The sequence below is a fragment of the Verticillium nonalfalfae genome, assembly GCF_003724135.2.
Source record: "Verticillium nonalfalfae strain VnAa140/NRRL 66861 chromosome Unknown scaffold_23, whole genome shotgun sequence".
Lineage (NCBI taxonomy): Eukaryota > Fungi > Ascomycota > Sordariomycetes > Glomerellales > Plectosphaerellaceae > Verticillium > Verticillium nonalfalfae.
The window spans coordinates 184,840-207,981 of NW_021167248.1; the positions used below are offsets into that span (position 1 = coordinate 184,840).

At 54.7% G+C, this 23,142-nt stretch overlaps 6 protein-coding genes across 6 annotated transcripts; 1 reads left to right on the forward strand and 5 right to left on the reverse strand.

The window, feature by feature from the left end:
* Positions 1–543: 543 nt before the first annotated feature.
* On the reverse strand, positions 544–2,509 carry D7B24_004167 (uncharacterized protein; the record flags this gene model as incomplete). Its single annotated transcript, XM_028638340.1, has 2 exons — positions 544–2,228; positions 2,287–2,509. 2 exons carry the CDS (start codon positions 2,507–2,509, stop codon positions 544–546), a joined length of 1,908 nt encoding a protein of 635 aa, XP_028496960.1.
* A 1,542-nt stretch (positions 2,510–4,051) lies between these two features.
* Positions 4,052–4,717, reverse strand: D7B24_004168 (uncharacterized protein; the record flags this gene model as incomplete). Its single annotated transcript, XM_028638341.1, has 1 exon — positions 4,052–4,717. The coding sequence occupies one exon, from the start codon at positions 4,715–4,717 to the stop codon at positions 4,052–4,054; it is 666 nt and encodes a 221-aa protein (XP_028496961.1).
* Positions 4,718–5,082: 365 nt separating this feature from the next.
* On the reverse strand, positions 5,083–6,144 carry D7B24_004169 (uncharacterized protein; the record flags this gene model as incomplete). The annotated part of the gene is made up of 1 exon (XM_028638342.1): positions 5,083–6,144. One exon carries the CDS (start codon positions 6,142–6,144, stop codon positions 5,083–5,085), a length of 1,062 nt encoding a protein of 353 aa, XP_028496962.1.
* An 8,326-nt stretch (positions 6,145–14,470) lies between these two features.
* Positions 14,471–16,238, forward strand: D7B24_004170 (uncharacterized protein; the record flags this gene model as incomplete). The annotated part of the gene is made up of 4 exons (XM_028638343.1): positions 14,471–14,530; positions 14,589–15,203; positions 15,258–15,410; positions 15,696–16,238. The coding sequence occupies 4 exons, from the start codon at positions 14,471–14,473 to the stop codon at positions 16,236–16,238; spliced, it is 1,371 nt and encodes a 456-aa protein (XP_028496963.1).
* Positions 16,239–16,436: 198 nt separating this feature from the next.
* D7B24_004171 (uncharacterized protein) lies at positions 16,437–19,214 on the reverse strand (the record flags this gene model as incomplete). The annotated part of the gene is made up of 1 exon (XM_028638344.1): positions 16,437–19,214. One exon carries the CDS (start codon positions 19,212–19,214, stop codon positions 16,437–16,439), a length of 2,778 nt encoding a protein of 925 aa, XP_028496964.1.
* A 1,407-nt stretch (positions 19,215–20,621) lies between these two features.
* Positions 20,622–22,658, reverse strand: D7B24_004172 (uncharacterized protein; the record flags this gene model as incomplete). Its single annotated transcript, XM_028638345.1, has 6 exons — positions 20,622–20,954; positions 21,074–21,185; positions 21,235–21,428; positions 21,532–22,076; positions 22,214–22,322; positions 22,404–22,658. 6 exons carry the CDS (start codon positions 22,656–22,658, stop codon positions 20,622–20,624), a joined length of 1,548 nt encoding a protein of 515 aa, XP_028496965.1.
* Positions 22,659–23,142: the final 484 nt, after the last annotated feature.

Here is a 23,142-nt window from a genome sequence, read left to right on the forward strand (position 1 = left end):
AACCCACGTACACCTTCCCGATCAGGCCGATGGCCCCGGACCTGCTTGAAGAAATCCGGGCCAGGGCTGAAGAAGCTAATGGACCGACGGCGAGAGAGGTCGCTCAGAAAAAGATGACGATATTAGGCTTTCGGGTTCCAGCTCGTCGCTGGGCCTAGATGAGGGTTCATCTGTCGTAGCGCAGCGACTACTGATCGAGCAAGTTGGTCCCCTTCCCCCACTCTTTGATAGTCGCAGTCACATCACGTTTTCAGAGGCAGCATTGAAAAGATTTAGAAAATAAGAATCGAAATTCATCATCGTCAATATGTATCTGGTTCTATGCGTATGTACTGTCTTTTCTCTCATTCGTTCGTTCCCTACTTGGGTCATGCTGGCCAATGCCAGGTATTGCTCACATCACCACCATGGCCGCCCATCGTCTGAAATGCGCGATCGCGGAGGCGATTGCGGTTTGAGTGTAGAAGAAAGCCGGGCCGGACTTGACCACCCGGCCTTCCTCAACCCTCCAATGTACCGACTAGCCAACAAAGGAAAGTCGACTTAAGCCTGCCAGGAGTCGGTCCTGGTGGCGCTGGTGGTGCCGCAGGCCGAGGGGATGCTGTAAGAGCGGTTGGGGTCCTTCTCCCAAGTAACGGCGCCGTTGGAGGCGACGTTGATGTACTTGTACTGGATGGCCTGGCCGGCGGGCAGGCTCAGGGTGCCGCTCCACACGGGGTTGGAGGAGGTGTACTGGGAGGCGCTCAGGGAGATGGCGTTGGCCGTGTTCCAGTTGCCGAGCTGAGGAATGTTGCCAACAATCTTGACAGTCTGGCCGAACTGGGTGACGACGCGGGCGTTGAAGGTGATGTCAACGTTGACGGGGGGGACGCAGGCGGCCGTGGTGGTGGCAGCCGGGGCGGTCGCGGTCGTGGCAGTGCCGGTCGGGGCTCCGGTGGCGGGAGTCTGGTTGGCCGGGAAGCTCGTCGCGGTGGCGCTGGTGTACGAGCCCTGGACGGACGTCGCGAAGCAGGTGTTGGGGACGACGCTGGCGGCAGAGTTGGCCCAGCCGAGACCAACAACCTCGCGGCGACGCTGAGCGACGGTCAGGAACGAGGCGTAAGACCAGGTGAGATCGCGAGCAGAGAGGGGCTGGCCCGTGTTGCGGTTGTACTGCTCGGCAATGTTGCCACCGCCGGGGATGTAGGTGGCGGCGACATCGACGTAACCGTCAGCGTAGGCCTTGACGGCGGAGAGGATCGAAGTGTAGGTCGAGGAGGTGGAAGCGTAGGTGCCGGTGGAGATGCCGGGGATCAGAGCCTGGAAGAAGGGAAGCGAGACCGAGGTGACGCTGATTGAGCTGCTGCGCTTCCAGACGTAAATAGCATCGTACAGCTGCTCGGCGGCGGCGAAGGTGTTGAGGTACCAAGGCTGACCACCATAGTAGGAGTCCTCGGGGTAGCGGCCGACGGCGACGGCTTGGCCCTGGCCCTTGCCGTTGTTGATGCCGTAGATGGATCGGAAAGAGTCGGTCACAACCTTGTGGTTCGAGAGAGCACGGTCACTGCAGGGCTGGAAGGTGGAAGCGTCGCAGCCGAGGACAGGGTCGAAGTTGTGGATGGAGGTGAGGATAGAGTTGGCATCCTTGCCGTTGCGGTAGCTGCCACCGTTGATGTTGGAGATGACGTAGCCCTGAGAAGGGTTCCAGAAACGCTGCTGGAAGCAGAGGATCTGGGGAGCGATGCCGGCGCAGCCGTTGCAGGTCTGGCCGAGCTGCTGGGCGAGAGCAGCACCCTCGACGAGGGAGCGGTGCTGGGAGGCGATGGTGAAGAAGGACGAGCCCTGAACCTCCTCCCACAGGTCGAAACCGGTCTGGTTCCAGTACTGAGTGACGTAAGCCAGGTCGTTCCTGATGATGGGCCAGACGACGGTGTTGGCGGTCGAGGTGTAGCCGTTGGCAATGAGCCACTTGGAGTACTTAATCAGGGCGATAGCGCGAAGAGCCGGGCCGTCGCGCTGGGGGCGGCCCCAGTCACCGGTGAACTGGGCTCCGTTGGCGAGATACTTGGCCTCGCCAAGACCGGCGCCGCTCGAGAAGCTGCCGGAAGGGTTGTTGACAGTCTGCAGCTTGGCCTGGCCGACAATGAAGTTCTGGATGTTCTGCTGGAGACCCGCATCGTAGTTCTCGACGAACAGGTCAATGATGGCCTTGAAAACAAGACCAGCATCGCGAGTCCAGTGGAAGAAGTCTAAGGGGAACTGTCAGTTTGTCTCATCTTGTATTTGGGGTAGGTTTTTGGGACATACAGTCAGGGTCCGACTTGCTGGGCGAGGCGATAACGAGACCTGAGGCGACACCGGCAGAGTTGCAGCCGTTGGGGCCAATGTTGCACAGAAGCTGGGCCCGGGCAATGGGCAGCTCCTGCTGGATCCACTGATCAACGTTGACCCTCTTCTCGAGAGTTCCGGGGAGACCGGAGACGGACTGGACGGCCAGGCCGCCAAGCGACAGAATGGATGAGAACCTCATATTGAACTGATACCGAGCCGAGAGAGTAGAACCGTGATGGGATTGCTGATCTGCGGAGGGATGGATTACAAGCGTTGAAGTTGGAGAGACCGTGGCACTTTATAGAAATGCTTGAATGAAGCCGCTACGATGAGCCGACCTAGTCTCCATACCCAGTTGGAAATAGCACAGGACGAATACATCGCATGAGGCTATCTCCACATTGCAAGCAGTCGCAACGCTTCCCATAAAGTCGGGCCTTTCTCGGATGCCACTAGAGGAACATGGCGGCCGAAGCCCAAGTCCATGGCGGGCCGGCGTTTCTGCCCAGGAGTCGACTATAGTGGCCAGAATCACCTGGGGTCCCAGAGCGGGAAACCACATCGCCGGCTGGAGCCGCAAGGCCAGAAAGGTCTGTCAATGCACGTTACGCGGGCGAAGACTGAGTTGGGGAAAAGACTCTCGGTTCGTGGATCGCTCGTCAGTAGAAGGGCCGAGCGGTTGTTTACAGGCACAGCCCATGGAAAGCCACTTGAACTCTTCGACGAGCAACATGCGGCCGTGAGCGCCTCATTTGGACGTACTCCGGCGCTTATGCTGGATGATTCTGGAGTTCAGGACTTCGGGTTGCATCGTTCCAGGTTCAGAGGCGCCACCCGTGCATGCGAGGGGCAGAAAAGCACGGCACATAACCGGTTTAGGGGGTTCAATGCTGGTCATGATCCCCTCACTGGGCAGACAAATGACCTACCCCACACCTTGGGCGTTGAGGTCTGGATCACACGTGCAAAGCCCCAGATTCTTCCCCGCAGCTTAAAAGCCGTTGCAAGCATAGTGGCTTGCAGGCTTGAGCGCCTGAAGAACCTGGGGACAAGGGTAGGTTCGGCCCGAGGCCGTCAGGTTGGCATTACAGAAGAGAGGCATACGATGGTGATGCCAAAGCTGTCGACGCGACAGTGCGACCCTGGGGACCCGAGACTACGTATTTGTTCATTCTCTTGCATTGTCAGCCAAGAGATTTAATACAGATCATAGATGGATTGGTTAAGACAAGAAACTGGCCGCTTGGCGCATACTGCATCGAGCTTTTGACACTCATGGAATTGGCCAGCAGCGTGCTGTGGCAGTCCCCGCTCCCCGCCGGCATTGCGAGCACCCTGGTCTGTCAGTCGCGCCGACGGCCGATCGAGTAGGACCGATGTGACGAAATGAAAGGGGGTTCCTCAAGGGTGACAAGGGGAAAATCACGGAGAGGGACGATCGACAGGCAGGAACCGAATGTCAGGGGACAGGCAACTGATTCTTCCGTGACCACGACTCCCGCTTCGTGTGTGCCAGAATCCATGTTCTGTTCTTCCTTGCCGGCAGATGTTCGTTGTTGTTAAAGAGTCAACATGGGAATATTATAGGAAGTATGCGCTACGAAGCGAAAACTGTACGGCGTCATAGTCCTTTCCACATTGTATCGTCCAGAGGAGCGCACTTGGGTCGCTGTCCTTTCCTTGATTAGGGCATTGTATGCGCGCTGGGTGAGTACTATGTATACCGAGTGGATCATCATCTCTACTGTGAGCCAAAAACAGACGCGATCACCTCTTTCGTATTCCTCACTTGCGCGAATTCCCCGTCCAGACTGGCAAGCGTAACAGCATGCACCGTCTCCGCATCGAAGCTAGCTCTTGGGTGTGTAGCCGTAGCATCGCCGGCCACGATGATCCCATGAACCCCCTCTCCGGTTCCATCTGGACCACCCTGATCGCCCAGCACCTGCAGATTGGCTGCCATGCGGACAGTAGTGTTGACGCAGTGGTCTGTTGTCAAACCAGTCACAATGAGCTGGCCGGCGCCAAAAGCACGCAGACGAGCCTCCAGGTCGGTTCCAATGAAGCCGGAGTTCACATTTTTCACCAGCACCGGCTCTGAGGAAAGCGGACTGACGTATTCCATTGGTTCAATGGCGAGTATGTCAGTCCCCGGAACCTTCGCCGACGGGTGCAGGGCTGAACCTGAACTGGTGGAATGATGGTGGATGTGAACGATCAAGACGGGCTGAGGCTTGTTGCTTTTGGCCTGAGCCTCGTTATGGGCCCGCGCGGCGCTGAGGAGCGCTGCAATGTTGTTTTCGAATGAAGGGTTGCTACGATGCGCACCCCAGTATGTTGGATGTTTGAAAGCCTGCTGGACATCGATAATGACGAGAGCTGTGGGGGTCGAATGCGCGGACTTCATGATGACAGCTGGTTGAGGGAGCTTCACCAAACGATAAGTAGAAGCTGATGCAATGGGTGCCCGAGCTCAACGAAATTTGCGCGGTTCGTACAATGACAACGACGGGAGTCTACAACACGTGCGTAGTTCATGGTCAGAAGCTCCTTCGATGAACACCTGTGAGTCATGATTCACGATGGATTGTACCTTAGATTTGCTTACAAACCCCACCAATCACCTCTAATTCGTACTCCGCACATCGTCCCATAGGTACGTTCGTATTTAAGCTAGCTCCTTAGAGCTTTCAGAGCTCGTCGCCGTCATTTTGAGATGAACAAATCCTGGTAGAAGTCCATTGCCATCTTCCGCCTGCTCGAAACGAACCTTTAGTCAAAAACCAACTTCCAAATATCACCGAGTCTCTCATTGTTCTCGTTCAATCCTCCGTGCACAATGATTGACTCATTTTTGTTTCCGCCCCTGACAACATCGGCGTCAAACCAACCACGTGGCTCTGGAATTTGACCTGGCGTCCTCAACTTCTGCCATTTTCCTTCCTTGATATCCCATGCCCAAGCATCAGGCAACATTTTGCCGGCGCCAGCATGCCCAAGCGCGCTGGGATCCCGCTCCCCGAACATTGTGACCAGGTAGACACTGCCATGTATCATGACTGGTAGCAAGGCTCCAACGCTTCTGGCTTCTGGACCTTCCAGGTTGTCTGGATTGTAGGTCATGGTGCTCCATGAAAGTGACGGAATGTCAAAGACATCCAAAGAGCCCCCCTGTTCATTGATGCCATCGAAACCGTTGACTCGATATAGTTTGCCGTCGGCGTACGCGATTGAGGCACCACCTCTAGATGGCGCGGGCGCTAACGGCAATTCCGTCCAAGTCATGTCCTCGACGTCGAACATCCAGAGATCCGCTAGTCGTCCAGTTTCTGGACACCCGGAGTGAATGAATATTTTGCTTTTGCCATCCGAGGTCACACAATGATAGCTGCGCCCTGCAGGATACGGTGCGGCTGGATCAGCGGGCTTGACCGAGCTCCATTTGGCAGCGCCTGGTTCGTAGCGCCACAGCGTACCCTGTTCTTCAACGGGTTTCATGTCAAGGCCTCCGCGGCCAGAGAATATCCATATATTGCCATTGATTGTGGTGCTGGGGCTGCCAACGCGTGGTATAGGAGCCTCTGCCGGTGCAGGGATTGTCTTCACGGTGGGGTTGGCTGATCGATTAGCAAAGGCATGAAGTTGCATGGACTTCTTCCTACCTTTCTCGTTTTCGACGTCGACTGTGTCTATTTGATTATCGATAGGCTTGCGGGGTACCAACTCGCCACCAAAAACATAAGTTTTCTGGTCCACGACTGACACGGCTTGTGATGATCGGCAGAGGCGTTGGCTGGAGGCAATGCGAAGCCATTTGGCGGATAAAAAAGCCATCTTGGGGGTAAATAGAAGATAGATATAGAAGATAGATGATAAGTTCCAATGATCATGGAAAAAAGCAAGAAAGAGATTGTACTCAGCAGCATTCCTGGGATGGTCATCTTTATCCATCATTCTAGTTACTGAAGGCTCCACTATATCTCCAACACTTCGGAGTCTACATCCCGATTATGTAACCCAATTCGACTTATCGAGATCCAATTCAGGGAAGTGGTGAACTCAACGCTTCTCAGTGCCACAGACCAATCATGCAACGTGCTCTAGGGAGAAGGCTCCATCCTTCAATGGCGTCCGAGAGCAATACACATTGGATACAGGCTTGATCTGAGGATGTGGTGCTATAAATATGGCTTGATATCACCAGAACTTTCCGGCACACGGACGACTTGACATCGAGATATACCTTCATTCAACTGAGATATCCATACGAAAACGAGAGTCGTCTGACGACATGTTCTTCTACAGTAGCTTCAGCTCAGCATACCTGGACGTAACAACACCATGTCGAATCCTTGCTCCTAGGTCCGAGGAACATATTGCTCGAGTGGTCGTACTCGGCATTTTCTATGGGACCATGGGGGTTTTGGCACTTTCATGCACCGTCACGCTGGTGAGAGGTATTGTCAGAGCCTATCAAAACCCTGATCAGTATGGCCCACGGACTGGCGGCACTGAGAGTCCATCACGGACTAGAATACAAGGTATCGCCAAAGCTGTTTTGGACACACTCCCCGTTGTACACTTTCACAATACGAACGACGTTATCTCTGGGGACGACATAGAGCTGGGACCAAAAGTTGATGTGGTATGTAAGCCGATGTGGAAGACGTTAGCGGCTAATTGAATTAGCCAGAATGTCAGAACAGATCAACCCATGATCTCTGGAGGTTTCCACCCCCAAAACAAAAGCAACATGGATGAAGAATGTTGCGTTTGTACCGTTGGCTACTCAACGAACGAATTAATCAGAGTCTTGCCTTGCCACCACAAGTTCCATAAAGCTTGCATCGACCCTTGGCTTTCCCAGTGGTCTGGCCGGTGTCCGTTATGGTACGTCTCCAGATACCGGACAGGTCGGGTGCTAACCTTTGCCACGAACAGTCGTCTCAATGTCGAAGAGGAAACAGGTGAACCAAGCATGCGCAGGCGCTCGGAGGCTGGGACTGAAGCTGACCCCACAACTGTGCCGGGTAGAATGACAATGTAATGTTCTTAGTTCTGATGCAAGGCATCTACCACTTAAATTTCAACTTTCAACTCTTCTTCATCCAAATAAAAGCAGCTGGGTTCTGAAGCAGCAAGCCTTGATAATTCAGTCAAAGATACTCATCACTTCTACTGTCACCAAATACGCGCCTCCGAAGCCCATCTCTCATGGTAGCAGCTTGAGCCCCACGTGTAGAAAGAGATGAGAAGGTATTGTTAGAAAGCCAGTACTCACGGGGCAAGTTAGGGTGTGAGATCTCAGTGACCAGTGTGCTGGGTAGAATGTGTATCGGGGAGGCTTCCGGATCGTAACGTACTGGATCTGAAGAATACTCAAGTGGGGGTGACAATCATCAGGTCCTATCCTCTCAGGTCGGGCAATCTTAGCGCAACTTATGTAAGCGGGATGTCGGTCTCCGAAACCCCACTCACCTGTCCACATCTTTCACTTAACCTGGAGATACATAACCTTCCTCGGCCTCCGATCATTCCGACACGCAGAAGCAGCACTGTGGTATTCCGACAACATCTTCAGCTCATCATGCCGCCCAGACGAGCGTGTGATATCTGCTTCAAAAGAAAGGTGCAACTAACAGCCTGTTGTCACTGCCTCACATAGTGGAGCTCGCTAATGGCGGAACTGTTTCCCTAGATCCAATGTGCCATCCCCAGTCCAGGCGTGCCTTGCAACTGGTGCAGCCACCAGAACATTGCCTGCACGTTCGAAAGGGAACCGCAGCGCAAAAAACAGGATCCGTATATCTTGGGCAGTTTGCTGTATGGCCCTACTCACAAGCTCATTATGTGTGAAACAGGGCTACGTCGAATGCAATTCGAGAGCTTCACCGTCGAATTCAACAACTAGAGGGTGATTTAGTTCAAAAAAACACCCATGATCAACCACAAATTACGACCCCTCGAAGCGACGTTAGCATCACATCTCCTGGAATCGAGCAAGTCGGATCGCCGCATTCCCATTACTCATCCAACAATACCGTCCACTCCTGTGCGTCCGGCTTCCCAACACCGCCCGTTGTGACAGAAGATGTGGCTGCCGAACCGCAGCCACTCTCATCCCGCGTACAGAATTTGGGGAATAACTGGTACTTCAGAGGCTTGCCAATTTTGTCCGAGAGGGGTAGACGATGGATGTCGTCAAGAACTGGACATGAGGTCCTCTTGAAAACATTCTTGGCATTCAATGGCCATGCTCATACCGTACCGAAGTCTGCATCCAGAGCAGGATCAGATATCGATAGCCGGCGACCTAACGAGCTACCGAGTAAGTCCGCTACCGAGGAGGCCATTCGCACTGTCTATGAATCATACTTTCGATACAGTTTCCCAGTCCTCGATGATACGTTTCTCCGCGAAACCGTTACAAAAGCGTACAACCCTCTCAAGGACACAATCGCTGCACGATCTTCACTTTCAGCCAAGGCATGTGTATGGGCTCTCCATGCCATCTCGCGACGAATGAAACCTGCATGGTACTCTCCTCTGTATCTAGACGGCGAAATGTGTGCCACTAGAGCACAAACCCTCCTCAGCATCGTCATTGAGGAGTCTTGCATAGAAACGCTTCAAGCAATACTTCTTGTTGTAGGTCAGCTTGGTATTTACAAAACTCCATCAACTGATTCAATCGCAGCAAGCCTATCGATCATCATCGGGTCAATGGAGAAGTTACAGCTCCCTGCACCTGCACGCTTGTCGTATAGTATGCGACCTCGGTGGCCATCACAGTCATCCTGCTATGTACGCACGTATCGACGACCTTCTCGACGAACAACGCTGTCATTACATCAGAGAACTCTTCTGGCTGTGTTACCTGGCAGATAAAGATGTCTCATTTCGATCAGGTCGACCTCCGCTTCTGACTGAAACCTACTGCGACTTATCTCTGCCAAAGGGGCTCGAAACATCAGAATCAGCAGAAAACCAGGATATTCACCTGATGATGGAGTCCACCTTTCGCCTGCCTTCCGATCCCCGGTTAGGCGTGATCAAGGAGAGAACATGCCGCCTGCTCTATTCTGCGCAAGCTTTTGGGATGTCCGATAGTCAGCTTTTGGTGCATATTCGTCAGTTAGACGACGAACTTGAGCAGTGGAGGGTTTCTGTACCTGGTCCTCTGCGGCCACGACTTTCTGTTCCATCAAGCCGCACACTTCTTCGACCCCACGCGAGCATGTCACAAAATGCACAATACATCAACTTGCAACTAGACTATCACTACACTCTAGTGATGATACACACATCAGTTCGGAGGTCTGGTACTGCTAAAGGAGACGAGAGTCTACCCGAAGACCTCCACAAGGTTGTACACTCCAGTGTTGACATCTCGCTGGAAGCTGGCCGCTCGACTCTAATATTCCTCAAGGCATCTGTCGATGTTTTAGAAGAAGGGGCATTCGGGTACGATCAATCAAACTTCTTGCACCTCATGAGGCACGATGGCACGAGATAGAGATTACTAACAAGGGTCACTAGACACATCTCATTCTACGTCCCAATAGCCGCTATGGCAATATTTGTCAATGTCCTCATTCATCCCCTAAGTCCAGGACCTCAAAATGATCTGAAGATCTTGATCGAAGCAATTGAGACCATCCAGAGCGTACCATTGCGGAGGTTGTCTTACGACGAGACCATTTATTTGCAAGAACTCAGCGATTTTATCATGGAACTGTTCAGGCTTGGTAATTCTGCCATCTGGAAGGCTAAAAAATCGGGAGAGAGCCCGGCTTCAGGGGAAGGCATCGAGTCATCGAGTTGACATATTAAGACAGTCTTGCAGCACTCCAATTTTGTCGATTCTGAGTGCGAAAACCCAGCCTTCTGAGATATCAAGGTGATCAATCAAGTAGGAATCGTCAATCGTCAGAATTCAGTCATAATCGTGAGCATACGCTCAAATTTGCCAAATTTGATTTGGCAGTACGAGATCTAATGCTACGTGGCGTGTTAGGCTGTCAAGGTCAATTAGCGAACGAAACAGCGCCCAGCGATAGCCAAAAGAGAGGCATATGCCACCCTTTGCTTGGAAGCCTATGACCCGAGATACGGAAAGCTGTACGTTGCCACTGCCTGGTGTGCTTTGCGCACAACTCAGATATGGTACACAGCTCGGATTTGTCGTGCAGCTTAGTATTGCGCACATTCCCTGTGGATCTATGCACAGCTTAACCTGCTCAAACCCCCTCATCACGCACTGTTTGAGCCACTGACAAGATCGTCTACCGCCGCGGATGAGCTTGGATGTGCCCGCCGTTACAAATTAAACACTCGAGGGGATCCAATTGGCCAGATGTATCCATGGGAGACTGTACATGAAGCTTAAGTGCAGCTCACGCCCCATGTCAGCCGCCACACCCCCCATAGCTGGTAGTTCAAGTACTAAGACACAATCTCTGTCCACTCCGACCTATAGACCATTTCCATCTCCCATTTTCTACTCGAAAACCGAGAATCGGTCAGCGGTCGCACGCATGTCGTAACATGTCCGTCATGCCTTTTTGCCTAGCTCAGAGGGCGCCACGAAGAATAATTGGGACTTGAGCACCAGGACTGCCGGCCTTCAACTTCGACGATGAACGACTCGGGCCGCATTCAGCCCAGGTACGCCAGGGGAATGGAACCGGAAATGGTGCTGCCATCTCTTGCTCAGCAATTTCCCTTCACACCTCAACTGGCGCATGCATCTCCATATGGGCTACCGCCGCCGCGACATGTCCATGGTGGTACAACGCACGAATTTGTACACAAGACTTCTTCCGAGGGCTTGGTCACATACTCGGGCCATCCTGGTGCACTCGATGCGCCAGTCGAACAGCGCGACCATGATGATTCAGCTCCGGAAGACGAGGCCAATACCACGGAGCCAAAGCGGAAGAGCAACAATTCGTCAGTTCCCAGAGCATCTCGGGAGCGGCGAGCCGCTCGCGTGGGCGAGTTGGAAGAACGTCTTCGACATGTCAAGGACGTACATGAAAAGGACGAGGCCGGACGTCAGGAGCGTGTCCACAACCTTGAGCTTGAATTGCAGGCATACAAGTCCAAATGCGAAGTACTGGAGAACCTTCTTGAACGGGAACGAAAGGATCGGGTGGATGCGGAGAGAAATCTTGGGAAAGCACGGGATGGAAGGAAGTCTATCGGCTGAAGATCATCACCGACTGGTGGTCCGGGAAAACATTGATATTCGCGTTCATCGGTTATACTCATGATCAGTGACGACAAATATCCTCGTCAACAACGAGGCCCCCGGCTTTTCTACTCCGTGCCGACCAGCTGTTGAGCTCTCTACGTGCCAGAAATTCCAAGACGCGCAACTCTCTTGGCTTTCCCTCCAGTTGAACTGCGAAGCCCTGCAAATCCCTGGCGATTGCTTCCTGGATGGCGAGGTCTTGCGCCTGGAAATCCGACCGAGCGATGCGAGCCCGCTCGAGTTGTATGACTGCGCCGGCCATGGCCATCGCAAGAAGAACTACAGCAATCACTGTGTTTGATGCATAGACCGGATATTGAGGGCCCATGTTAGACTCAGCGAATGACGAATCATTGGAGGTATGGTGGTAAGACTCATATTTCGAGCGCGGCGAGACGTCCAGCTCTGCCTTGGGTTGTGCCCAGCCTACACCGTGCATCTCGAAAAGCAGACGTTTCTCCGGATTGGAAAGAATCTCATTTGCCCGGATGAGGAGATGATAGCGCTCGATCCGGGTTTCATACGGAACACCGGTCTTGCTTCCGTGAGCGCCGTGAAGATCGGGATGGTACAATTTGACTAGCCGATGAAATTGCCTCTTTGAGTAAGTTTGGCCGGGTCTAACCCCTAATATCTGGTGTGGTGATGGCGTCGGATGCTTCGGCCACGCGGCATCAATGTGGTTACTTCGACTGGGCTGTGTCTTGCAACCTGGGCGACTGTTGTGGGTGCACCGTCGTTGAGGAGTCTGGAACAGACATTTCGGTGTAACCTTTGATCGCGCCATCATCATGATTGAATGGGTCGATGACTGGAGTGATGCGAAATGGCTTGACTGCTGGCAATCGGGCTCGAGTTATGTTCAGGGTTCTTCACTCCAATTCATTCATAGACAAATGGTCGGAGAGTACATTAAAACCAAATCAAGTGATTTTGATGCCTTATTTGATCTTGGAGCCTTGACACCGATGCTCAAGCCGCATACCCGACCCGAACCTACACCCGCGGGGTCAATGAGCGCATACTTGCTCAAAATAGACTCCAGACCTGTATCAAGAAAGTGTTTCTCTCAAGCCTCCTACAGCGTGAGCGGTGAAGCAGCAGCTTCAGATTCATCATGAAACGTGCAATGGGAAGCCGCTCAGTGGCGGTCGCTGACTCGAAAACCGGGTTCGTCTCCGAGCCTTCAAGATGCAATTATAAGCCTTATCTGGAAAGTCGTATTAGCTTCTGCACGTAACATGAAATCATTGATGCGCTTGTGAAACGGAACTCCCACATTTGTTCCAACGTCATAACGTTCTCTTATCTCCCTTAATCTTGTCACTGAGGTCGTGATCCATGTGTGCCGCTTGGAACGGGTGCCTGCAACGACATGCCAGGCTGCATTGCCAGCCCACGAGCCGGCCCCCGTTTACAAATCAATTGCTCTTCAAGGTAGTGGTTTGCACGAATAGGGAAGGGGTATTTCGTTCCCCGCCCAGACGTCACATTGTCATGCCACCTTGCCGCAAACTGCGGCAGTATGAGCAAGTTTAGAACGAACTGATAATTTCTTTGGTCTTGGCCGCAACAACACTGGTCTCAGTATGCCGAAGAAGTATATCGACTAAATAAGCGGTGATTCAGGTGACAAAGGGCCGAATCTTGCAGTGGCTTGCAGCTCGTCTTCTCATTTTCTAACGGCCATGCATGCGACCTTGAAAGCCACTGTTAGCGACAGGCTAGTCCTCGTTATCGACTTTTGCATTTCCGTCACAGCTGTCGGGCTTTTCAGTTCGGCATACTTGGGACATCATCGAGACAGGCTCTGGGAATTCGGCGGCGTTGAAGGTTGGAACTCGAACCCCAAGGAGAGGGTATACTTTTATGCGAACTACAAAGAGCCGCCCGTGATCCCATTGATCTGGACTCAGAGGTATGGAGCATGGAGCCTAGCTCGCCAAAGTGTTGAGTTGTTCTCTGAGCGCTAATTTGCCATAGGCTCACCGATGCCTCCCTTGCCGTCGCCCTCTTGTCTATTTTCGTCTTCGTAGCTCGGGTGGTCATGTCATCCTGTGGCCAGATGTCTCGGACTTTCTCGATGCTTTACGATGCTCTCCTTGCCTTCGTTTGGATTTATAGCGTTTCGTCGCAGGCATCTGGCGATTTCTCTGACATGGAACATCCAAGCCCCCACCCGTGGTACTTGACTCGACATTGCCCAGGACGAGTTGGGGAAGAGTGCCATATTGCGCAGGCTAGCTTTGGAATTTCAATCATCGCTGCCGCCTTCTACAGCGCTCGATTCGCTTCCAGCACTTTCGAAGTAGCATACAAGTATTGGAACAATCGGAGGAACGGGTACCAACTTGTCTCCGTGAAGCTGGATCTTGTAGATGATGAGGATGGGGCTTCCGATGAAGATACCTACATGAGAGAGAGGCGAAGGTATTTGCACCAGGACGCATTGAGCCCGGTACTTGCATTCTTCCCTGAAGGTGTCAGTTAGGCTTCATCACATCGACGTGGGCTAGTCCGGCGCCGCTGGTGCGTTTAGTTTTGCGATAATAGTATACGATGATGCGAATGCAGCATCGGGAGATCAGTTCAAGCAGCCAATGAGGGACGAGTGATACGGGCCAATCCACAGTATCAATCGATCGTAGTTGATAAGATCACACTAGGCCTTGTCGGAGATTCGGCACTATGCTGACACCTACTAAGACCTACTTCTTTTGTTGTCCTCACCCCCGTGATTCATACACATCATCGAGACGTCAAAGGGCTGAAGAAAGTAGTCTGATTCTGCTCCATAAGCTCACACAAAGCAACAAAGATCTGAGCTGGTACACCCACCTGTCGTTCCTGGCGTGACTAGGTGTCTAGGCAGCCCGTCAGCGTCACCCCGCTCAGCATTCCGGTATGCCCAATACGGGCAAGCCAAGTCGAGACTGTCACCTTTGTCGCCGGCGCCGGGTCAAGGTCCGTACTTGGAATCCGAAGGTCAGCGAGATTGAGCAATTGACTCACCTCGTCATAGTGTGATCTGGGACGTCCCTCCTGCCAACGATGCATCAAGTATGGCACCGAGTGTCCAGGCTACAGAAACGAACAGGATGTTGTTTTCCGGAATGAGACCTCACACACCATTCGACGAGCGAAAAATTCTGCGTCGCAGAATTCTAGCTCCGAGTCTCCGGAAGCTGGTGGACCAATTTCTTCAGCAGTCATGATATTGCATGACAATTCCTCCTCGGCCTCAACGCCCACGGCCTCTTCTACAGCCCCGTTTGCCCAGAGCCCTTCAGCAATGTCTAGCGCGGCCTTTGCGTTGACTCCGACCCTACACGCGCGAGAGCTCAGAGAACCCTGGAGAACGCATTCCATCCCTCTACTAATCAACTGCTATGCACCTGTTGCATTCTTCTCGGCCATATTCGAGAAGCTTACTTCGCCAAATGAGCCGTTGATCATGGCCACACATCTCTGGGCTCGAGCATATCTTGGCAGTTGCTTCTATGCACCCCAAGACCGCCGGGAGACTGCTTTGCATCTGGGAAACACGCTCAGGTCGGTAGCGCTGGCAATTCAAGACCGCGACAAGGGCACGTCAGACGGCACTATCCTTGCCGTGTGGATCCTTGGCATGTACGAGGTCTGACTGTCAGAGTCTAAGCAAGCGGACAGGTTGCACTGACACTGTTCCTAGCTTCAAATAGGCGGCATCTCGGGCCAAAGCTCGCGGAAGTCTGCCTGGCACGTACACTTAGAAGGTCTCTTGAGTCTCTTGCGGGCTCGCGGCAAGGCACAGTTCTATACCCCCTTCGGCCGCTACATATTCTGGTGTGTATTTATGACGCTGGTGAGTGAGATTCTTGGAATTTACTCGAACGAGTGTTGAATTATCCTCCAGCAAACGGGCTGCCTAATGGCCAACGAAGCCTGCCCCCCAGAATCAGACGAATGGGTAGGCCTCCTTGAAGATACGAGAGACCCAGATGAGGGCTGGTCACTTTTGGTTTGCAGGTACATCTGCAAAGCGTGCTCACTCATTTCTACGATCTTCCCTATGGTGTGCGAAGGGCTATTCGATGGGGCGCGGCGACACTATCACTCCCTTCTCGAGCAGGTCTCTGCCCTTGAACAGGAGTGCCTTCGCTGGATGGCCCAGGCCGCGCCGGAAGAGCTGGCGCCTTCGTCACACACCCACTTCTTCTGGAATATTTGGAGAAGTGCCCGACTGAAACTCCACAACCTCTTCTTCATGCTGACAAACCTCGTGCTACACACTCCCGCGAATCGAATCTCACAAACGGCGGAAGTATTCGACAGCTTCATGCTGGAAGCGACCAAAGACAGATGCCTTGCCATAGTCGCCACGGCTGCCCAGGAAACAATCGACTCGATACCTGTCTCTCTTGGTGGTAGGTCTCCGGAATTTGCGACAGCGACCTACGCGTCATGGTTTGAGGGCATGTCGCAGATCTCACCACTGAGCCACGTGTACACGACACGAACTGTGCCAAAACACTTGCGGAACACGGCGCGACTCGCTCTGTTAGCGATCGGCAAAGAGAGAGGTATCCTCCAAGCGTTCAAGACGCGGCCTGGTGCCGTGCAGTATGCCGCGGAGGCTACTGTGGGTATCTCGCTCGATGACACGATGGAGAACGTTACTGAAGTCAGCTGATCATCGGCCGCGTCGTGTACGAATCGAGGACCACTGGCGGGGAGATCTCTTGGAAACATGAGAACTTATTTTCACTCGACTTCACGTCACTCCACGAGTTGAGGAAAGGCAGGATGAGCATGAACAGATTATGTTTAGTAAAAAGAATTATGTACGTGAAGTTGGCTAAGTCATGACTTTTTCTTCGCTACCATTCTTTCAAGGAAGAGCCTCGCGAGCGAGGGCAAGGTTCTGGATCGTGGCCAGGCCGTACTGAGAAAAGTCGTTGGTGCTGATGAAGGCGGCCTCATCAATGGGGTGCAGGACGGCGCTGCCCTCGAGTCTGACGCTGGCCCAAGGGGCGTTGGCGCGCAGACCATCGCGGTTGTACTCGGCCCAAGCGCGTGCGGCAAGGCTGGAGTTGTCCGTCTTGTGAGAGGCATAGGCCGTCAGGCGAGAGTGAGCCTGGACAAGGTTGCCGCGGCCAAAGTTCGTACCGTAGCGGGCAGCCTGCTCGGCGTTGCTGGCGCTGTAGTAGTAGCAGTAGTCGAGCCATGCCTGCTCGAAGCCCTCGGGAGCGTCAGAGCCCCAGTGGTCCGTCAGCTCGGCCATGACCTCGACGAGACCAAAGACAGAAGAAAGATGAGAGATGGCGACGTTGCCGCTGTTGTCGGGGTCGGCGGGAGGGGGGCTGAGATCGCCGTTTGTGGGGTTGTAGATGGCAGAGCCGGAGACGAAGCCGTTCTTCAGACTGGCGATGCCGGAGGCGACCTTAGTGAGCTTGGTCAGGGCCTCCTCGTAGCGGGGACCGCGGCGCTCCCACTCAACGAGCCACCCAGCAGCCAAGCCGGAGAAGTCAGTGCCAAGGCCAATGGGCGCCGCAGTCTCGGTGGGTTTAACGCCGTCACCGCGAACCTTGCGGTTGGGGTCGAGCTTGGCGTAGGTCTGATCGACATCCAGAGTCTCCTCGAGGATTTCGCCGATACGCTCGTCTCCGCCCGAGACATAGTAGAAGTACTTCCTGTACTGCGCCGTCGAGATACGGGCCTGCTTGGCGCTGTCGCTGAAGTGCTGGATGCCGTGGCGGGTGCCGAGGCCCTTGAGAGGTCCAATGTGGTAGACATCAACCTCACCGGTGTGGCGGGTCATGGCCTCGGCGAATCGGTAGACGTCCTCACGGCCGGTGCGGAGGAACTGGAGCCAGATGAAGAGGTCTGGGGACAGCTCAGAGTTATCCCAGGCGTAGCCACCAATGTCGTAGCGCCACTGGTGGCGGTCAACGTCGTAGGTGTGCATGACATCACCATAGTCAAGGAAGCCGTACCACCTACGCTGCTCGACCTGCTTGAAGTAGAAGTCGAGGAGGAAGTCAAGGTGTCCCTCAAGAACGGCGGCAGACGGCGACGAGGTGTCGGGCAGACCCCAGTAGGAGCCGACAGCGCCAGACTCGTGGAATGTCTCGGGCTTAGGGACCAGGACGGGGGGCTTGTTGATGTAGGTAGTCAGGTCAGACAGCTCGTCGCGAGAAGGAGTGGACTCGAAGCCGAAGAGGAAGACCTCGCTGGACCTAGCAATACCGTAAGGGGTATCGAGGTCCTGCTCCCAATCCTCGTAGGTGATCTCAAGAGCGTCGAGCTGCTTCGCGTACGTGTCCAGACCGAGGCCATCGTGATAGGGGCGCAGGTCAAGAGGGGATCCTTCGGGGCTGTAGAGCCAGAGGGTGATCTCTCCCTCATCAGCGGCCGCATTGCGGATATCGAGACCAGTAGGGTGGCGCTTCCAGAAGTCGCGGAGGCCGACGGCAAGACCACCAGCGGTGGCGCCGCCGAGATACGCGAGACCCCCGGAACGAGTGGCGCCAGGGATAGTGACCCAGCTCTGGCCGGCCTTGGTCCTCTTCTTCAGGGTGAAACCGTCAGGCGACAGCTGTGACAGACTGAAGTCGTTCCACTCGGGGATCCACTGCATCCTCGACGAGACACGAGTGTCCCAGGTGCCGATGTCAGGAGTCTTCTGGCCCTCGAACTGGGCGGTACGCACGGTGGCGCCAGGGTCACGGCGGAGACCGGTAATACCCCTGACAGCCTCGCTCAGAAGGCCGCCGTCGGGGCCAGCAAGCCTGACGTGGCGGTTGTACACCTCCTCACCCTTGAGGGGCACCTGGAAGCGGATGCCGAGACCACTGATAAAGTCTTGGTCGGTCTTGCCGTCGTAGATGACGGTGTGGACGAGGCGAATGGCCTCAGAGTCGGCGTAGAGGTAGAAACGCAGGACAAAAGGCAGCCAGTCGACGTGGCTGTCTCCGCCACTGGCTTGGTGGGCGCCACGAACGGTGACGAGGGTGCGAACCGTGTTCTCCTCGCTGACGGTCACATTGTGAATGTCGCTCTCAAAGTTGTGGTAGTCAATGGCAGTCTTGCCACGGTCCTGGGCGTCTTCGTTGACGGCAGACTGGGAGTGGAGGACGAGCTTGCCGTTGCGTCCGACAGTGTTGCCGTTAGCGGTTTCGATGCTGCTGATGATGGAGCTGCCCTTCTTGGGGAAGGAGACGGCGATCTTGCCCGTATCAACGTCGACGCTGTCGTCCGACTCGGACACGGTCAGAGCTGTAGCCTGGGCAGCCCTCTTGGCACGCCTCGCGCATGTCGAATTGCTGGCGGGGGATCCGGAGGCCGTGACGGTGTACTCGCCGGACGGGCTGTCGGAGGCACCGATGGCGTGGCCACTCCACTTGATGGAGCCGTCGGGCCAGTAGGCATTGACCCAAGACTCGAGAGGCAGACTCTCGCCGCTGCCACCCGAGATGGTGAAGTCGGTCTTCTTGGCGTCGTACTTGCCCTTAGGCCAGGGCAGGCCGAAGGTGGTGCCGATGGTCTGGTTGGGAGCGTTGCCGAGCCAGTGAACGCTAACCGTCTCGGAGGTGATGTTGGTCGGCGCCGATGCTCCCGAGCCCAGGAGGCTGGAGAGGGCCAGCAGGGAGGCAGTTAGGCGTGCCATGGCGGTTGTTAATGTGAGGGTATCGGTATCGGCGAGCGATTTGGACCGGTACGCCGGACGAATTAGGCCGGTACGTCAGGAAGGTAAGGACTGACGAAGGGTTGGATAGGAGCAGCCCAGCTTGACTGAACGAGCTTGAGGATGTCTCAAGCCGCAAGTTGGCGTGCTCCTCCTCATCGTTATAAGCTGTTCCCTCGAGACGCGTGCACTGCAACAACTATTGCCACGCGACCCGATCTCGGGACAAAACACCACGACGAGGGTGGTTGACATCATGATGGTTAAATTGGCACGCCCCTCTGGTAGCCCTCTGATGTCCCAATGAGATGCCTCTCCGAGTCACGATAGTAGACAGGGCTCCGGGTAGACCCTGGTTTCCACCAATCGGCCGGAGATGAGGTTGAACGATTCTTGAGATCACCAGTGCTCTGAAGTCTAACGGCGCGCAGCCGGATGAGAGGAGACGATGCCTCGGCGTGGTCTAGTGTCGTATCGGACGTGGGGAAGCGTAAACCATGGCGCATCAGGCTCATCTTCGGTTTGCGGGGGTTGCATCGCGTAAGGCACGCCAAAGATGTATGCCGGGACTCTCTCCGCCGAGGGGCCGAGTGGCACATGGCGAACCTTCATTTCCCCTGACAGGAGGCCTTGTCGGCAGACTCGGGGGCGCGTCTGGAAGAGGGCAAACGCAGCGGGGGAGCTGCGCACTAGCGATGCGGGGGGGGGAACGGCGGGGGAAGAAGGGAAAGGGGCACGCCAAGAGACAGGGGATAGCCTTTCTTGTGCGATTGAGAGCCGAGTAAGCGTGAAAGACGTAGGGTTGAAAGGATGAAGAAGGGGTGAGGTGTGGATGAGCGGCAATTGAGCGGATGACGCGATCCCGATCAGTCCCCACGGCGGGGGCCGAGCAAGGTGAGCAAGGTCAGCAGGGTTACAGCGAGGTAGGATAAAGTAAGCATCTAAGCTGTGCAAGTCAAGGCAAGGTGGGGGAGGACAAGCAAGCGAGAGCATGAAATTCGGAGAAGACCCTGACAGAAAGAAGCTTGAAAGCTCGGCGCGCGGACCGAACCGCGGCCTGGAATAGAGGCCGAAGAGAAAAAATGACACCATCTTCGTTATCTTTCAGTCATCGGCCGTGCTGCTCGAAACCCTCAGTTAGTCTCTTCTTTTAATTCACGCATGATGCGATTCTCTCTCTCGGCCCAAAATATGGAGCAGAAAAAAATGCTGATGCTCTTCGAACGGAACTGTCGGCAGCACTATCGCTGCGATCATCGGAGGCCATTGAGGGGGAAAGGTCTTCAATTCGGAGGTTGGCCGCCAGCGACAGCCTCGCTCGCTTACTCTACCATGATACACACTGACTCGGGCTGAAGCCCAGCGACCACGACGCCGGCAATGACGGCCCTAATACGTATACCTGAACTTCTTGTTCTCCCTGTCCGTCATTTGAGCCCAGACCTCGGGTGACAGGTACGACGCCTCGGTCTCCGCCTCGGCATCCAACGTCGAACAGTCACGCTTCTTGTTCGTCCAGGCGTAGTAGGCGACGAGACACACGGTCACAAAGGCACAGCCGGCCTGCGTGCCCATGACGGCGAGCTTGGCGGGGATGTAGTCCGGCGCGTCGCGGGCCTGGAATGTCTGGGGGCCGATGATGTTGCCCAGTGAGAACGAACCGCTGACAATGGCGACGGCGAACGCGCGCTTCGTGGCGCCAGCAACGTTGGCAGCCGTCCACTGTGAGACACGGGTTCATATCAGTCTCGTTTCCCCTTTTTGATCTGGAATGCAGTGTCCGGCGCTTGGGCTGAGTAGATGGCGGATGGGACCACGAGCAAGAGAAGAGTGTGACTCACAGCGTAGAAGACGGTCAGCGGGGCGACAACCGCATTGACGAGGTAGATGCCTGCCAAACATCCGGAACGGTTGGTTACGGGCAGGAATGACATGAGGGCGCCGCCCATGATGCTGCCGAATTGTTAGTCAAGGGCGATGACTGCAGCCGCTTGGGACTTACGCTGGGCAGATACAGGCAACGATCCAAGCCCATCGGTGGGACTTGATACGAATGCCGAAGCCGACAAACAACGTGAAGAAGATGCTGACGACGCCCGACGGCATGTTCATGAGGGCTGCCTTCTTGGGCGTATATCCGAGGTTTCGAATCAGCGTCGCCGAGTAGGTGGTGACGACGCCGCTGGACACCGAGAGCTGAAAAGGGGTACATGCCGTGTCAGTCGCGACTCCATGAAAACAACTGCACGTGGCTGTGGACCGGGCATGTGTTTGAGGGGACCAAGTAGAAGGAACTCACCAGTACAACGGCAAGAACCATGAGATAGATCTGAGGGTCCGCGAGGGCCTCCAAGATCTGCTTGGGACGGAACGTTTTGTCCGTGATGCCCGTCTGGTTAACGCTTACGTGCTTCAGAAGGGCAACTTTCTCGCCATCAGTCATCCACCGCGCCTTCATGGGCGTATCAGGCAACAACAAGAACGTGGCCACGCCGATGACGACGGTCACAGCGCCGAGCGTGATGAACATGATGCGCCATCCCGCCAACCCGGCGCCAGTGATGTGCTGAAACCCGTAGGACAGCGCGCCGCCCATGATCTGCCCGAGACCGAGACCAAGGTACCAGAAGGAGAAGCGTGGGGCCTGCTCCGACTTGGTGTAGTACTGGCTGCTGATAAGCATGAGTGAGGGCCCGATGGTCGCCTCAAAGATGCCTAGGAAGATGCGCGACACGAGCAGTGTTGTGTAGTTGTGCGCTGCGGCGCCGCATGCGGTCGCAATGCCCCAGGCCACCACGTTGAAGCCGAGCCATTTGGCTGCGGGGACGGCTTGGAGGAAGTAGACTGAAGAGCAAGGCAAGACGATGCGGGTCAGCATGATGTCTTTGGCCTGGCGGGAGGAGCAAATGCCGAGACAGCGAGCGGCGCGCGGCCTCGCACGGAGAGCGCTCGAGTCGTAGCTCGCTACTAATTTCACTTACTGTTAGGAATCTCAAAGCACAGTAGGCCAACGAAGAGAAATGTCGCAACATTGGAGAAATCATTGCCTTCAAGGTTGAGGTCATCGCGAATGCCCATGACAGCAGCGTACTGTATATCACAGGCCAATGGTCAGCTACTGAGAACACCGAGCGATCTGTCCACTATTTCGTGGTGCCAGGGAACACCTACATTGAGGATGACCTTGTCGAGGAATTGCATTGTGTAGCAGCAGAACATCAGCGGTACAATGTGCCAATCAATCTTGCGCCGTAGTTTCGCAAGGTCTACCTGCGCGTACTCCATGCCCCGGTTGGCGTTAAGATATTCCCAGGCGGCATCGACGCGGTTTGTGCCAGTGCCAGCATGCGCGCCCGGCACCGCTTCAGAGGGCTCGAAGGGATCGCCCTTACCCTCGTGGGTAGAATTTTCACCGGTCGACGACATGACTGCTTGTGCTCGTCGTTTGATCGTTGCGTTTCCGTTCGCGACTGAGGTGGGAAAAGGGAAAGACTGGCAGGCGGGACAAAAGGGGAGTGCGAGCTTTCCAGTACTGCTCACGGGGGAATGGTCTCAGACACGAACGATGATCGACAGCACCAGGGCGAAGCTGACATAGACGAGACCACGCGCGAATTCCAACGGGGCCAACCAGAAAAAGCAAGTCAGAATAAATATGATGAGCTGGCAGCTGAAGGTGATGGTGGAAAATTGGGTTGCCGAGTCACTTGAGACGAGTAATTGGATCTCCAGCGCGGGTTATATGAGGTTGCATGAGACAGATGCGACAAAGGCTAAGAGCAGAACCGCCAAAGTGGCCAATATGAGGACCCGATGAACACCGAACTGAACCTAGTCCGCCAAGCTGACAATCTTTGTACAATATCCGAATGAATAGCTGCATGATGCAGGACTGTGGCAAGGTTTGACT